The sequence below is a fragment of the Lagopus leucura genome, unplaced genomic scaffold (assembly GCF_019238085.1).
Source record: "Lagopus leucura isolate 7727_CA_CO unplaced genomic scaffold, USGS_WTPT01 Super-Scaffold_650, whole genome shotgun sequence".
Classification (NCBI taxonomy): domain Eukaryota; kingdom Metazoa; phylum Chordata; class Aves; order Galliformes; family Phasianidae; genus Lagopus; species Lagopus leucura.
Genome location: NW_024962253.1, coordinates 221,497 through 238,824, shown reverse-complemented (window position 1 = coordinate 238,824; position 17,328 = coordinate 221,497). Strand labels below are relative to the sequence as shown.

At 39.8% G+C, this 17,328-nt stretch overlaps 1 protein-coding gene across 4 annotated transcripts in view; it reads left to right on the top strand.

The window, feature by feature from the left end:
• Positions 1-17,328, top strand: part of UNC13B (unc-13 homolog B) — a 203,271-nt gene that overhangs the window by 118,631 nt on the left and 67,312 nt on the right. For all 4 annotated transcript variants that reach the window (XR_006177289.1, XM_042862318.1, XM_042862317.1 and 1 more), the window contains exons 12-16: positions 336-414; positions 2,085-2,159; positions 2,621-2,840; positions 11,075-11,302; positions 11,673-11,814. Coding sequence is in view for 3 of the 4 variants with exons in the window: in XM_042862318.1 (XP_042718252.1) it covers positions 336-414; positions 2,085-2,159; positions 2,621-2,840; positions 11,075-11,302; positions 11,673-11,814 (744 nt within the window). In the remaining variant the exon portion in view is untranslated. The remainder of the gene's footprint in view (positions 1-335; positions 415-2,084; positions 2,160-2,620; positions 2,841-11,074; positions 11,303-11,672; positions 11,815-17,328) is intronic.

The following is a 17,328-nucleotide window of genomic DNA, read 5'->3' as shown; positions in this document are numbered from 1 at the left end:
CCTTCTTTTAACGTTTTTTTTTTCTTTTCCGTTCTTTTCCTTTCTTTTCCTTTCTCTTCCTCTCTTTTCCTTTCTTTTTCTTCCTCCTCCTTTATTTTCTTTTCTTCTCCGTTATTTTCCTTTCTTCTCCTTTTTTTCCCTCTCTTCCTCTCTTCCTCTTTTGCTTGTGTGTTAACAACATTGGTTTGTTTCATTTAAAGTGAACTGATTCTTCCTCATTAACTGTTACAATAACAAGGAAGCTAATGATCTAACAAAGGGTTTTGGTCATCTGTTTACTGTCTGTTACTGCTCTTGAGATTTTTAATCCTTTTTTTTTCCTCCTGAATCTCTAGGCCTGCAGGTGGTCTCTATGGCATTGACAGCATGCCTGATCTACGCAAAAAAAAGCCAATTCCACTTGTCAGTGATTTGGTAAGAGATTTTTCTTGTGCCACGCAGTCGATGGTAGCAAATAGCTTTACTTTTTGACATATGGTAGCGTTCATTTGAAGACGTTGTCACTTGAAGAAGTTGTAAGTTTCCTGCTTAGTTAAATTAATTCTTACAGTAAGCATTTGGGGATAGAAACATCTCAGTGAGAACGAGCTGTGTTTTCATACAGTGTTTCATTCACTTGGCAGAATGTTTTTCGTATTTGTTTTCCTTTTTATTGTACTCAGAAGATTGGATTAAATTTAGGCCTGGATTTTTTAAATATGTTTTCCTAAAAAGTCACATACTTTGTGGAAAGTTACGATGTCTATGTGAGGTCTGGCAAGTTGGAATTTGAGAGGGTAGATAACATAACATGCTTGAATTTTTTGAAGTAATTTGCAGCATTGCCAGTAGGTCCTGCACTGAGGAAGCACAAGGATCAAACAAGTAATGAAGACAAGTTTCGTATGTTTGTGTGATACAGTGAAATAAGGCTTCTGTGGGACAAACGGCTTTCTGTTGGCTGCTTCTTCAGTACATATAGCACATTCATAGTGGGGAGAAATGCTGTAACAGCCGCAAGACCAAAGTTTCTGTATCCTGTAGTGCTGTGAAAAGATGCATACAGTTCTCTCTGCCAGCTTATGCATGGGAAGCATAATGTGTGTCTTACTAACTGCTTGCATCTTTTAAATCTGTGCAATGATGGCATTAACTTGTGTTGCTTCCTTTGAATGCTTTCATTCACTATCTCCGTAGGCCATGGTAAGTGAAGCTAAAGACTATCCATGAAGTCTTCATCAGAAACAAAATATTTTACCTTCCCTTCACTTTGTTTGCTTTTAATTTTGAACCTGCAGCACTGCAGTGCATGCATATTAAGTACTCTGTCCTGATACATCACTGATGGAATGAACTGTTTTGGTCAGTCTTCAAATGGCATAAATCAGAGGACACATGGAGATTTCTGATAAAATTTGATGATTCTAAATTAGATGTTATTGATTTTAATTGCTTTCTCTGCTGTCATCTGTGTATGGCAGTGTTAGGAGCTGCAAAGACAGGGGCCTGTGCTGCTCAGGACTACAGAACATCACTGCTGTGGCGTGAAGGAGGAAGTTTTGTGGCAGAAATGCTGTTCATTGTATTCAGTGATGGCCAATGAATGTGATTCACCAGCACATTCAAACCTGTTCTCCTGACCCACTGTGTTCTTTATCCTATTTGTATCTCTTCACTGTCATATTTTGGAGTGTTGTGTAAGTTTTTAACCTGACAAAAACCTCATTTTGTTTACAAGTGAAGTTAAATATAGAAGACAGTCCCTCGTTAAATATCTTAAGCAATAGCAGTACATTGCTACCAGAGCATAGATGTGGAGAGGCGAACCCAGATTTCATTGACAGTTTTGCCAGAGAAACAAATAAAAGTTTTCCACAGTGAGACTGCCTGTGGGCAGATGAAATTAATTTGGAAGTCTCTCAAAGTATGCATTGACTTTTGAGATGTGAAATGTGAGATGTGTCGCTTAAGAAAGCAACTGGAATGTACTAGACTGCTGGCTTGATGTCTGGCATGACAGGGTGTCCTTGCTCACGTCTCTGGGTATGTAGTACCACTGCATTTTTAAATATGGGCAGTGAATAACAAACTTTGTTCCTCTGTAGTCACTGGTTCAGTCCCGGAAAGCCGGAATTACCTCAGCAATGGCCACCAGAACATCTCTCAAAGATGAAGAGCTGGTAAGTGGGAGAGCTGTTTAGATCGTGTTAATGCATTGTAAGGGTGCTCTGCGATGCAGGGCTATCTTCACAGTCTAAAGATACAGATGTGAAGCTTCGCATCATTTGTTTACAGAAAACAAATGTAACAAATAAAATTTAACATGTCTTATAGGGCCCTGAAAAATACAAACATCTCAGCTATCTACTGTGGCAGAGAGCATGTGAAACTTGCTTCATGCAAGGTATCCCTCATCTACAAACTGTAATTCATTTCTTCCATCTCACTTACTTTCTTTTAAAGGGCTAGAGAAACATTTTTGCAGGGGGATTCTCTGCTTACACTTGGAAAGCTTTGATAGATTTGGCTACTTAAGATGTGTAGATTTATTGCACTTGTCATGTGCACCTGTGTGATAACCAGCACCAACAGGTGTAATCACCTTCCTGGATGTTGGCTTCTTTGTGTTTTTGTCTTTCAGAAATCTCATGTCTATAAGAAGACCTTGCAAGCCTTAATTTACCCTATCTCTTGTACAACCCCACACAACTTTGAAGTATGGACAGCCACAACTCCTACCTACTGCTATGAATGTGAGGGGCTGTTGTGGGGTATTGCACGGCAGGGAATGCGCTGCGCTGAATGTGGAGTCAAGTGCCACGAGAAGTGCCAAGACTTGCTCAACGCTGACTGCCTACAGAGTGAGTGCTTGCTTTGATGCTTGCTGTCCTGAGAGGTGCAGTGAAACATGGCTGTTCAGGGGTGTTACAAGAGCTTTCCTAAACATGTATGTGATACCTCAGTGATCAGTGAAGATGCGTTTATTAAAATGACTGTCTATTTTCTGTGAGGATGTCATTAGGCTAAACCTATCCTCATCGGCCTGTTGTTTACTTTTTGTTCGTTTTAACCTGCGTAATGTGTTTAATCTCTGTTTATCAGCTCAGATGGTATGTTTACTGTCATATCCTGCACAGAAGATAGTCTGTGTGCTGAATGAGTAGGCTGTTAAGATGGGTGTCCTGATTTCTTCTGTCCTTCCTGCCCCAGTATCCCAGGCAGTTTGTTTGTTTAAACCACTAGCTTGTGATAACGTGTATTTTAAGCTTTCCAGAGCGCTAGTGAGTTCCTGCATAGGGATTACCATCCATGAATTTAGGTAGGATTCTTCAAGTGCAGATTGGGAAGGCATTTTGTTATTTGAATAGGAGTGCATTGAAGCTGAATAGCTTTAGAGACCTGGTACTGAATAAGGAAGGTGAAGGGTTAGATAATAAGTAATGGTCAAGTGTCTGGGCTGTATCTTACATTCCTACTTGCATTTCTGCTTATCTTGATTTTCCACAGTGTTCAAAATTGAGCCCTGTTCAAAGAAGGCAAAGAACTATGACGTTGCAGAATAAATAAGCCCTGACACAGACAAAGGAGAAACTTAAGGATCAGATTTTTTTTTAAACTATCCGTTTGGGCATCTGGATTGGTCAGATTTTTATTTGTTCTCAATTATATGTTCATGTTTGAGAGCAAGTTATCTATACGAATATATCTAGACACGTCTTATGTACATTGTATATGTATAAGATGTGATAAATTTCCACTATAAATGTTAAATCTCGAGTAGGGAGGTGGGGCTTCTTCTATTCACTCTCAGTTTTCTTATTCCAATTTGATGGAAAAAGTCATAAGGACTGAGAAAATTCTGTGAAATAGAAAACCAGCTTACTGCAGATCCATGTCAGCAGTTACAGGAATATAGAGTCATATCTGTACCTGTTATTTGGGTAAGCCAAGTAACTAATACCTCAGCAAGGGATGCCAGTGAATCATAGGTCGCATGGTTATGGTTGTCCTGGCATCCTAAAGTTGTTAATGCTTGTACTTTGGATGTGCGCAGAGTATTAAGCCATAGTTAGGACAAGGACTATTTACTGTGTTTTATTTGTCAGACTTCGCTGGTCCTGGTGATGCACCTGTGTTCCTCAGTTACTTAGCATTCCTTGATTCCTCTCTGAGGGCTGCAAAAGTGATCTTCATAGTTTGTGGTGTTCAAGCAATTGTATCATAGACACCTTGGATTTGTTGTGATAATTTTGTGACTAAGGACAGGGCTGCCAGATTTCACTTGGTTTGACAGAATTTGCTAAGCCATAACTCATCTTTATGACAAAATCTGATGTGGAGTGCCAGCTGGATTCACGATGCTAAATGGTGAACTCCAATACAAAAAGCTGCTAATCTGTGTACCTAGGCTTAATTCAGATGCACATCCTAGATACTGCCATGTCATAGTGAAGCTGTGATATCTCAGTGTGGGAAGATAACTATTGAGAGCAGAGGAAAATGGAGTTTGCACCAGCAGCAGCAAGGAAACAGGCACAAAACTGTTCAGAGGAGAAGTAATGAAGTCAAAAACAATAGAAGGAAAAGTAAATTTTAGAAATCATTAATGATTAAGAGGAAATATATTTTTGCAGAGAGCAGATGTGGCTGTTATGTGCAAGAAGGACTTCAGAGTGGGACAGATACTGAGCAAAGTTCAAATGTGAAGGGGAAAATGTGTGAGAGCACTTTGAGATAGGGTGGTATGAATTTGCTTGTTAATCTTTCCAAAGAGGGGCTTGGCAGCACTGGGCAGGAGGAAGACAGAGATTATACTGTGTCAGGAAATGAAAAACAACCACACGGAGTACGGAGTATGTCCTGGAATCACCTTTGTGAAGGGACGTGATGGACGCCAAGGCAGCGGCGTTAAACACGCAGTGTAGAGTTCCTAAGATTCTGCTTTACTTTTTCAACCTTCCATGACTGAATGACTTTCTGAGCAGTGGATGCTGTGCCTAATGGCTGGCAGTGATGATAGTGAATTTGTTTAATCCCTGTCTGAACTTATTTATGCCTGAACTCCCCTATGGTGGGGAAGAGGGAGATAAAAAGCAGAGAAGAAGATGGTCTGTTTAAGCATACTGTTTACAAAACAAAAAATTGAATAAATTTGCTTTAAGACAATTAAGGGTGGAAAGTAGGAGACTTCGGTGATGAAAGGAGAGTCTGGAAGAGCTTCAAGAACAACCATGGGAGCAGGTTATCTAATCTCTGGTTGGACTTAAATGCCTTTGTACAAGGGGCTCTGGGATGTGATAATGACAAGAGTCTGTGTAGTCTTCAGTAGGACAGAAGTAACATCTGGAACCAGCTCCACTTTTGGGATACAGCAAAGTATTTAGTAAGATCTTTATTTTATTATTCATAAGATTGCAGATATTTGCTTTGCACTTGCTCTTTAAAAATGTAAACTCCAAAAATGTAAACAAGATACTCCAGCATGGAGAGCATACTGGGCTCAAAACTGGTGAAGCACACAGAGAGGTAAAACAAAAGCCAGCAACAAATGAAACAAAAGCAAACACACTAAACTTCACATGCTGAGATATTTGAAAATTGTCCGTCATCGGAACAGGGGAGATAGAGAGACTGTGAACCAGGGCTGTGAGGCTACCAGTGGGTGTAGATGGTGTTATTATCCAAGGTGGAGACATCATGGAAGATGAAGATGACAGCTGCATAGTTACAAGGCAGATGAATGGTAGTGTGGGAAATTAAGAAGTACTGGGTCTGCTATGTGGATGTACAGCTGGGCTGAGGAAACAAATATTATTGATGCTAGAAGCCCATTATGAAGCTTTTTCAGGAAACTCTGATATTTGTTTTGACGTGATCATGCTAAAATTCCTCTCACTGGATCCCACAAGCCCAGAAGAAAATGGAAAATTTATTTAGTATTTTTTATGAGTTTGAAGAACATAGACTGTGAGGCCTAAGCAATAGTTTAGAAATTCACTAAGTCTGAGACTGAAGTTTCTTGTACGCTGAACTCAGAAGGGTTTTCTTCCTAAAACGGTTTTACTGCTTCTGGTGCTTTGTTGTTGTTGTTTTTAGCAATAAAAACAAAACAAAAACAACAAATAGTCTTTGTTGTCAGGATGTATTTTCACTTAACCCTATACAAGGCTTACGCAAAATGTTGCACTGGCGGAGTAAAATGAATTTCCAGGCTGATAGCAAGTATAACTCTGTTGGTTATGCCTTGATGCCTCGGGATATATCTTCTTTGACTCTTGTCAAATCTTCCAGAAAATGCTGTGTTGGATTAAAATGAATTTTCAGGCTGGTCACAAATATGAATCCATTGTCTGTACTTCAGAATTTTAAATAGATGCTTGGGTCTTTAGAATCAGGATGTGGTGTTTATCAGTCTTCTGTGCCTCAGTGCTTTTCTCTGGGGAATAACTGGATCCCTTTCCCCATGTCTATGAGAATTAAACTAGGGTATTTCTTCTCAGGCTTTTTTCTTACCATCTATATTTTGAGGAACTGAGTATCTGATACCATCAACAAATGTGTGGGCCTGTTGTGACAGAATACTAAAATTCAGCACTCTTTTACTGCAGTTTGAAACAAAATTCATTTTGTGGGTGCTGTTTCTCGATTGAAACTGATTTGCTCATGATGTTTTTAGGAATGCCTCAAAACCTTTGTTGTCTGGATGGCAATTAAGAGTGTTTTTAACGTGCATTTCCTGCTCCAGGCAGCATCTCATGCACTACACCCAATGGAGACGAGGGGTGTCAATCTTTTGTCTAAATTTTACTTAAGAACAAAAAGCAAAGAACTGCCACTTTTGGTCTCCCAGCTTTTAAGTTTCAGCACTTTTTAGTTTTGTTTCAAGTACTATGTGGTGGGATGTGCCTTGCGATTCAGTTCAGCAAGACTGTTCCCTGAAACGGCGGTGTTTGAAATGCAGTAAGCTGGAATTACCTGTGGCATGTACACTGCAGCCGTCAGGTTTATGGCACTATTGGCACCAAGCTGCTACTCTGAGAGGATTAAAAATATAAATTTCTCTGCAGTAGGTATTGTGAAGGCATTAATCAGTTGATGGGGAACTTACCTTTTCATTGTAAGAGGACAAATACTTGTTCTAGATGTGCTCTTTTTTATCCTCCACCTATTCTTGGAGGTACTTGAGATCTGTGCTGAATGGGTGCGCTTCTTTTCATACTTGACTGGAATTAAATAGAGAGATTTAAAATTCTTGTAGCATGTAAAGCTTTTGGAAAAAGGGGGCTTTTATCTCTTGCCCTCGGCACCAGTATGCTGCTAACTGAAATTCAACCATTTGGGAAATGTTAATATCAAATGAAGAGGATGATAGATGCGTAGGAAGCCAAGAAATAGATTTCGAGAAGTAGGCAGAATTATGAAAAAGGAGGAAAGGAGGGACGTAATACTAGCATGATACTGACAAAAAGAACCATAGTTCTGTGCTTGTGTTTGAAAAGCTTCTGCAAGTGTATGTTTTGTTTTCCTACAGAGTTGCTAGTTTAGGTCCTCAGTCAATTACAGTTAAACCTGAGAAAATAATTTGCCCTAGGATATCAGAACCTTGTTCTTTGGAGATCTTGGAAATGAGGAATCGAGATCTCAAACTTCAAACTGCTATTGAATGTAAAATCCTCTCTGTGAGTATTGTTAGACATGAGTGGTTTTTTTTTTGTATCCTAGCATGAAAAATGTGGAGAACTTCACGTACGAGGGCTGCGGTACTGAATGCCCTGCTTGGTTCTGGTTTAGCTCCTGGGGCTGTGGATCACTGATGGAGTTGTTCAGAGCTTTTTGACTCAGCACTGGAAGCCTGGCATGTTTGTTGGCTTTTGGATGAGAAACTTGTGTGTTACCCTCTGAACAGATTGCACTCCAGAGCCTGGCTCTGTGAGTGGACTGTTAATGAGAGCAAGAAGTCGCTTTTGTGATAATCATCTTGGCTTCTATCTTGAATGATGATTTGACACCATGGTAATGAATGCTTGTTTGCTTCCAGAATGCTATGCAGGAAAATATTTGCACAGAAGGAGGAAGGATACCTTTATTTGAAACTTGAATATCTATTTTAAGTTTCAGGAATATATAATTTCTAAGCATTATCCACCTACTGAACAGCTGTCTTCTATCCTGCCAGTTTCTTGACTTTTTCCTGTTAAAGCATAAGATAACAGCACTGGCAGTTTACTAGTAGCTGTATCAATACCAGTCCGAATATAGTCTTATTTGCTTTCTGTTTCCTGTTATAAATTGACTCGTGATTCATTCCTAGGGAGGAAGAGATAAGGAATGCCCAGTGCCATTTATATGACATCGTACACATCTATATATGGTATTTATATCGTCCCTTGCCTTTTTATTGCCACTTGCAGAACTGCTTTAAAAGCTAAGCCACTCGCAAAACCTTTTTTTGCAGCTGAATGAATACATACAATCCAAGTGCAGCAGCAGGGAAAACACCTTTTGCCTTCCAGTATAGCAGTGTGCATTGTGTTTGTACACAGTGAGGATCTAAGAAAAAATTCTCTCAATCCGTTTTGGGCCAAGTAAGAATGGGGTGCTTGCATTAAGGCAACAATGCAGACCAGTGCCATTCCAAAACTGTGGTAATGCTGGACCCATCTCTGTGACAGACAGTGAAGCATTGATATTTGCAAGCTACCTGGCTAATAATTTCTTTAGAAAATGTTTCTGAAATTGGGCACTCCACTAATGCATGACTAAAGCTCTTAATGTTTAATTTGATTCTCAATTTCCATAAAGTCAGAAAGGGCAGGACAGGGTTTCTTTAGCTCATTACAGATTTCAGGATTCCAGGTAGGTAGGACAACTTATTCAGTTTGGCTTCCATGGTTTCTTGTAGCTCTTCATATCCTGTGTCATGTCCACCTCCCTCCCCAAGAGACCTACTTCTGTTAAAGATGAATAGCACTTCTTATCTGAAGTGAAGTTCAAAGTATAGCCCCTGGTATCATTTCAGTTCTGTATTCCTTTAATAAATGTTGGGTCTACAGCTGGATGATTGTCTGATACAAAACATCAATTTGGGTGATGTTAGTTCTTCTGTGGTGAATGGGGACAGCAGGGACTGTGTAATTAATTCCAGTATTTTGATTTCATTTCACCTTAAGCCAACAATAGAAAACTCTGGGGATTTTTCTGAGATACATTTTATTTTGCTAACTGCAATACTGAACATTGAGCCTCTGGCAAGTAAAATGAAAAAATAATTATCAGGTAATACAAACTTATGGCCGTTTGTTTTTTTAAACTCACATCTTGAACAGTGTGCCTTGTTGTGCAGTGTCCTTAATGAAATTCTGAAACTTCAGTGATTACAGTCTGTTCCTGACTGTGTTTTTATTCTTTTCCACGGGGATGGTGGAAGTTATAATTGAGTTTTTGTTTCTGCAGTAAAAGATGTTAGATTGAAGGTCCTAGAAATGGATGTCTTTAGGCAGCATTTGTCACTAGGCACCTGATTGAGCCTGCTAACAAGGTTCCTGTTATGTTGCACTGCTGGGGGTTCTTTGTGAGTGTGCATTAACTGCTGAAACTCCAGCGCGTGCAAAATAATGCTAACTTTTGGTAAGCTCTCCCAGGTAACACATTTGTCTGCTTATTTTAGAGGAAAACGGATTTTGTGACTGATAGCTGCAGCTTTTGCACAGACTAGCATTTGCTTTAGCACATATTTTTAAGTTAATTTCATATTTGGCCAACACCTGGATCAAGATCGTTTTTCTAAGACAAAGTTTAGGTTATCCCAGAAAAATCAACCATATAAAACTAATGAATAAAGTAATCTGAATAATACATCTGAAAGTGTTTGAAGAAGTTTTGTCTTGGTTTAACCATATCTAATTTAAAGTCGTAACTTGAAATTGCTTAAATGCAGACTGTATGTAGAGAGGTTGTGTGTAATCTTGGTTCCTCCATTTCATTTCACACACTGGTTTGTCTGCCCTGTTAGTTCATGTCAGTGCCTGTGTTAACACAGGGCAGCAGTCTATGGCTGAGTTCTAACAGAAAATGTCAGAACTGAATGGGGGATTGACAGTGAGAACATTCTTATCTCATAATGGTATGAACTTTTAAATTTTGTAAGTAACATGCAATGGACCAGAGGCCTCTGTTTTCCAGTTCCAGTTAATATCCATGTAGTACAGACCCCTGCTGCTGCCTCTCATGCTTCCAGCTGCTGGATGCTGTACTTGTGCCCCATACTTATGATGGCCCAAAGTTTTAGCTATTGAGTTTGCTACCTTCTAGGTGTTTGGATTAGGTATCACAACTACAATTTGGGTTATCTCCTCACAAGTGAAATAACTAAAATAGAAAGGGATCCAGAGAAGTGCTTTGAATGCCTCCAGCTTGATGTTTATTCCAAGTAGAAGAGTAGACCATTCACGGTTGATTAATTTTGTTATTGGTATTCCACATCATATCATCATGTAAAACACGGGTAATTAAAGAGTTAATACTCCAGTTCTTTCCAGATAACTCCAAGGTAACTGTACAGTGACTCTGTGCTGAATGGGAAGCCATGCAGAGAACATCAGTAGGAAATGGTGACTCTGTTGGCCCATCTGAACTTCTTCTCTTCTTTGGAACTGAGGTGCAGCCTTTAGACAAGCTTACAGATGCTATTTGTAGTGAAGGATCAATGTCACCCTCTTACCTGCCCAAGCAGGGATCTATTTATTCAAAGCAAGGTGGTGAGAAGTGGGGCTGATGTCTGCTGTAATGGTTAGAGTTTTTCTTCTGAGTCTTTCTCAGCTGCAAAGGTGTAGAACTCAAGCCTGTTGTGAGGAGAGCCTGTTGTCAGAGAGATCCAGTCTAGGCACTCGCCTTGCAGTATCTCCATCCAGCTCCAACTGGTTCAGATTTTCTTTTGTGTATGTTAAAATAGGGGGGCTGACCATAAATGCCAATAGAAAGACGCATCATGTGAAATAAATTGTGGCTTTGATCTTGTCATCCTTATTCATCAGTGAGCCATGGCTTTCTGTGTTTGCATGTTTCTGACGTCTCTTTTTTACTCTCTGATGCACAGGAGCAGCAGAGAAGAGCTCAAAGCATGGAGCTGAGGATAGAACCCAGAATTTCATCATGGCCATGAAGGATCGCATGAAAATCCGTGAGCGGAACAAGCCAGAGATCTTTGACTTGATCAGAGATGTATTCTGTGAGAGCAAATTGACACATGCTCAGCAAATGAAGACAGTGAAGCAAAGCGTGCTTGATGGCACCTCAAAATGGTCAGCAAAGATCACAATCACAGGTGAGAGGAAGGAGGCACAGGTTCAACTGGTCTTGTTTGAGTACCTAAGGCAGAGTTGGTCTGAAGCTGGAGAGAACAGGCTTCTGTGAACTGTATCTCTTTCTGCTCAGGTAGCAAATTGAGACAGGTACTCCTACCCCAGACACTGTAATGCACTGTGAGCTGAGGCTCATCAGAAAAGCTCTCATGAATGTTGTTTTTTGTTTTGTTTTTTTTCTGGACATTCTGGGCTACCTGCTTCTTCATGTGTTGCATGGACACATTGTGTTACTGGAGGGTGGTGATAACTCTTCTCTTTTCCTTCTTCATGTGTTGTGTGGACACACTGTGTTGTTGGAGGGTGGTGATAACTCTTCTCTTTTCCTTCCAGTGGTGTGTGCTCAGGGTCTACAGGCCAAAGACAAGACTGGTTCCAGCGATCCGTATGTAACTGTTCAAGTGGGTAAAACAAAGAAGAGGACAAAAACAATTTTTGGGAATTTGAATCCTGTTTGGGAAGAGAAGTTTTATTTGTAAGTACTCTCACCTCCTTTTTGCCTGTTTGTATGATCTGTGCTTTCCCACACTGCCTGTAACGTATGAGGGTTTCATTTCTGCTTGGTGTTATGTACAGTTTTGAAGAGTTGATGTCTGTAACAATGCGCAAAATGCACAGATGTCTACCTCATCTTTCTTAGTTTTGTGTATATAAGTTGTCTGGTCTGTGAGCCTTCTTGTATTGATGTTTCTAGAGAGAGCTAAAGAAAGGAAAATCTTTAACTTGGTAGCTTGTGCTCCTGGATAATAGATGTAGTTTCAAAATTATTTGGAAGATGAAGGAGTGAAGTTTGTATAAAAGGCTAAGCAAACTTTCTGTGACCTACTGCTGTGACCTACATCTGTTGTATGACTAACAGAGGATAAAGAAAGTTGTTTGTCACTTGCCTGTGACACTACCAGTTTCTCTCTTTACTTTTGGAAAATCAATGTTATAGTAACTCGAGGGATTATCTACTTTCAAGATAAGCAACATATCCACATCCGAATTGAAAAGAAAGGCTAGAGGCACGATTTTTATGTTTCAGATGTGCTTTAAAAGCTGAAGAGTATTTTTCCATCCTGCTCTTATTGAATAAGTAAACAGTACCCTCCATTTATCATTGAATGCATGATAACACCAAATGGAGATCTAAAATCTAGCAAGTAAGTAGTTTCTGTAGATTGTGGGTAATCTCTTTCAGCCCCAAACATGATTATTTTCTTTAACGTGCAAGATCTGTTTTTATACCTTCCCTTTCTTAGTTTTTCTTCGTTCTTTTTCCTAAAACTGCATGGGGAGAGCTCTCTGCATACTGAAATTATGCTTTCGAATCAAGCTTTTGTCAATCCAGCTTTGTCTTTACCATGCACAGGCCAAGAAAATTATTTTTAAAGTAGTTCATTAATGTCAGAAAAACCTCATCTCTATTTCGAGCAAGCAAGCCTTTCATTTTATCTGTACTTTAATCCAAGGTGATATTACTGCTCAGAATGTAGACAAGTATACTAGGTGCCATTTGGTTAAGTCTAGTCACAATAGCAGTAAGTCTGTGTGGGATCCTTAAGGACCCTGATTTATCATGCCAAGCAGTTACCATGGTACTTGAAGTGTGTTCCCTTCTTATTTTAGGAGCTTCAACAAATACTGTGTTTAAAGATAGATAGTGCAACGTGATAAATGTCACAGTTTTAACAGTGCCACTGTTTAGATTTTATCACTGTATCTGTGATTCAGCAGATAATATGCTATTGGGCATTAGAGTTGATGCTACTTTATGTCTTGCCTATGCCTAGGTGGCTGTTTTAATAGCAGGAGGTGAAGGAAATGATTACTGTAACGAGATCTATTGTAGGAGTCTTTTAAGTACTGGCATCCATGTGTTGTTTTATTGGTACACGTCAAAGCTCACCATATGCTGTATGCAGCACTGGTCTTTTACACGCACATCTTTCTTTTTTTTTTTTTCTTTTTTTTTCATTTATGGATCTTTTTTCAGCTTACAACTCTTAAAATTGCTGAAATCTTCTCCCCTTCATAATCAAATGGAAATTAAACCAACATATGCAGGCCCAAAATACCCATTACTTGCCAAGCTTTTTTAGAAGAGATTGTGAAGACAATCCAAAGATCCTTAGTTTTGAGTGTTGAGGATGTATATGTTGTTTTTCAGAACATTAACTTCTTACACTGGGAGAAAGGTGTCCTGGTAGGTATTAAAAGTCTACCTTACAGCAGACATGAAAAGTTTGGTATTCGAAACACTTAAATATTTCAGTTACTGCAAGATACACAGGTAGAGAACAGTTAGGTCAGTAGGTAAACTATGGGTTAGTTATCGCTGTTCATTTTCTGTTTGGCTTGCTGGACAGACTTGCTTGTAGCTGATGTCCATTAGGTGCCCAGTGTCTGTTACGCAGTCACAATTCTGGCATCTTTTCAAAGGTTGGCTGCAGAGTTGGAAACCCAAGGTATCAGTTGTCACCGTGTTGTTTATGTAATCTGTGATGCGAACTGAGGCAGACTCTGTGCAGCTGTATAATACCATAAATATATAGACTCTGAAATATACATGAATATACAGACTCTAAAAAATTTACTAAAAGCAGCTTAAATGTATGTTTTTTGTTTTTTGGTTTTTTTTTTTTGTTTTTGTTTTTAATTAAGGCTGCAAAGACCTATTTGAAATAGTTTCTTTGTGCTTATTTACAGTGATGGATGTAAAAGTGTATTAACTTAAATACATCTCCTTAAATATGACTTTGTTTTCCATATATTTTCATGAGAAAAAAAAAATTGTGGTAGGGCTGACCCAATTTGGAAGTCCTAATTTAGAACTGTATTTTAAAAAGGACAAGGTTATAAAAAAAGACTCTAGGTTTTCATTATAAGGACTATTTAGGTCATTACTAGCCTATGTCCCTATGGGCATCTGCTTAGATTAATGACTGGTTCTTGGAACATATTCGTCACTAAGCAAGGAATTTGCAGGTCTTGTTTCTTTCTGAATATTATATTTTTGTATATTTTCATCCTTAGCTTTAGGAAACATGTTACAAAGAATTTTTTACATCTTTCATTGGAATTTGAAGACCTATAAAAATGTAAGGAGGTGTTCTTTTTGCTCAGTTCAAAGCTTTGCAGGCAAGCTGCAAAGACTGCATAAATGGTGCTTGGAGGATAAAGCTTGATAGGTGACTTCAGCAATTGCTGCAATAAAAAAAAAGTGTTCTGTCAGCATGCATTAATGAATTGTGCTTCTCTTGATTTTACATTCCACTCCTATAATCCAGGCTCTTTTCTTATAGCTATATTGAGTAAGCTAAAAGGAAGCCTCCTTCATTTGCTGCATAGACGTAGCTTCTGTGCCCTGAGTTTTCTTCCTTTGCCCTTAAGTCTGGACAGCATGTGTTGTACCTGCAGTTGGTGCAGTTAGCTGTGTTGTTTGGCACTCGAGAGCAAGATGTCTGCAGACTTTCCAGGAATGGCAGTTGGTTTGGTTTCTCTTCTCTATCTAGCTCTAATTTTTCACTAGGAGTGTGGAAATGAAGAAGCATTGAAAAGAAATCTGCAGAGCACTCGTTTCCCTAGGAAACAGTCCAGTAATATGACAAGGAAGATATTTTTACAATATTTAATGCAGTTAAGAGAAGACTTTAGTTCTCCATTTAGACATAATTTAGAATATCAGTGGAAAGTACAGACTTTCTGGTAATTTTTTTTTTTTTTTTTTGGTGAAGACTGAATCTGAGCATCCATTTGAACAAATTACATAGCAGGCAATGTTTAGGAAAATGAACTCTTGACAACAGGACAGACTTCTGCTCTAAATGGAGAGCTTTGTGCTCAGCTGGAGATTGGTAGTCTGCATCAGTTTTTCTCAGGAATCACCCAAGTCTTGACTATGAACACTAGTAGATGGTGGATTCAAACAGTACTTTGCTATATTTCTTGGCTTAGGCTCAAAATGACTCACTCATTTTGAAGTAATATCTCCTTGAAGTTGTATTGTCTGAATATATCTGTTCTCAAGACGTTTGTGGTGGGTGTGAAATCACTGCCTTAAACAGATTGCATTGTCAGTGGGCAGTTTGCAAGAGGCACGTTTATTCTCTCACTGCGGAAGACTAACTGAGTCGAAGTAAATGCAGTACTTCCTGCCAGCAGATGACCAATATTTTACTAGGACATGCAGAGCCACAGATGATAAACATTTGTATTAATCCTTCGGGAATGGTGCTTTGGCATAGCTAGACAATGTGCTGTCACCCAAAGTGTTCTATTTTGTTGCTCAATTTTCCTTTCACTGGCTGAGTGTGTTATCAAGCCCAGCATCTTTCAGTAGTCTCTGTTGTTATGTGATTCTGCTGCAAAGTTGCTTTTCAGTCTTCACCTTTGGAGACCACCATGTTTGTAAGTGTCACTGTAACTCTGCATCCTCAGACTCCTTTGTTCATTGCCTCGTAGGGGCAAGTGGACAGTTTGATGAAATCCTGCTTGTGTCCCTGCTCAGTAACTGATGAGAAACTTAGATTTGAATGTAGAGCTGATGCCTTGTGGCAAGCACTTTCAGGGTATCTGTGTTAATATAGCTAAGGATGTAAAGCTCAGAATTACTGTATCTGCTCTTTGTAGTTAGGAGACGTGCACAATTAATTTAAATTAAATAATGCAGTCAGTGTTGTAGCATTGGGTAACAGCAAAATGATTGTACTTGTTCCAGTAAGAAATGAGCTTCATGCTAGTAAGAACAGAAACTTTATGTCTTTGTTCTTAGACAGCATCAACTAGATCTCAGCAGCCTATTCTTGTGCTATCATGCTGAACTTATAAACTGCTGAGGATTTTAGCATTGTTCTCTGACAGCTCTGATTTTGCTTTCAGTGTATTCTCTGCTGTCTTTTTTTTCCCCTAATAGAGGAGTCTTGGCATTGTTTAAAAATAATGTTCTGTAAAGTTTTCTGCCTTCTGATTCCATCGATGCTGGCCTCAGCAGAGCAGTTGGACATTGCCATTTCAAGACACTTCCCTCTGGTTTGCACATAAATCTCCCTGCCTTTTCAACCACACAAATTCTGTTAGATTTTCATAGAAACAGAGTGCTTTGTGTTGGAAAGGACCTTAACGCCCATCCAGACCCAACCGCTCCCATGGCTGCTTGCCCCCGTGAGCTCGGGCTGCCCAGGGCCCCATCCAACCCAGCCTTGAGCACCTGTAAGGATGAGGCACCACAGCTGCTGTGGAAAGTCTGTGCCAGTGCCTCACCGCCCTCAAAATGAAAAATTGCCTCTTGAAGTCTAGTATAAATCTCCCCTTTTTTAGTTGAAAACCATTGCTCCTTGTCCTGTCACTACCCTGAGTTCAGGGATGGAAGGTTTAGATTGGATGTAAGGTGGAAGTTCCTTACCAAGAGAGTGGAGAGGTGCTGGAACAGGCTGCCCAGAGAGGTTCCAGCCCTGGCGGTGTTCAAGACCACGCTGGGTGGAGCCCTGGGCAGCCTGGTCTAGTGCCATGTTAATGCTGGTGGCCCTGCCTGTGGCAGGGGGATTGGAACTTGATGATCCTTGAGGCCCCTTCCAATCCAAGTCATTCTGTGATTCTACTCTCCCTGACAGAGTCCCCCTCTGGTCTTCCTGTAGGCCCCCTCTAGGTTCAGGATGGCTGTTCCGAGGTCCTGCTCCTTCTGTGCCTGTTGTTACAACTCTTTATTGGGCTTTCTCATACTGATTCCAATAAGTATTCTTGGTTTTCTAAAAAATGTTTTTGCTTTTTTTGGAGCTTTGCTCCTCAGAAGCTAAAATACTTGCAGATCCTAAAGTCTTGCTGTCCTATTCTTCTGTCCTGTGCATTTTCCCACCTCCTGCACTCATCATGGCTTCTACAAGCTGCTCTGCACTTTCTGCCTGTTTCTGCCTTTGCACAAAGTGTCCCCTGCACCAGAGATGGAACTTCACACACCCTTCTTGAGTGCTGCATCTGCAGTTATGCAAAAGGAAACCTGCTCATAGAA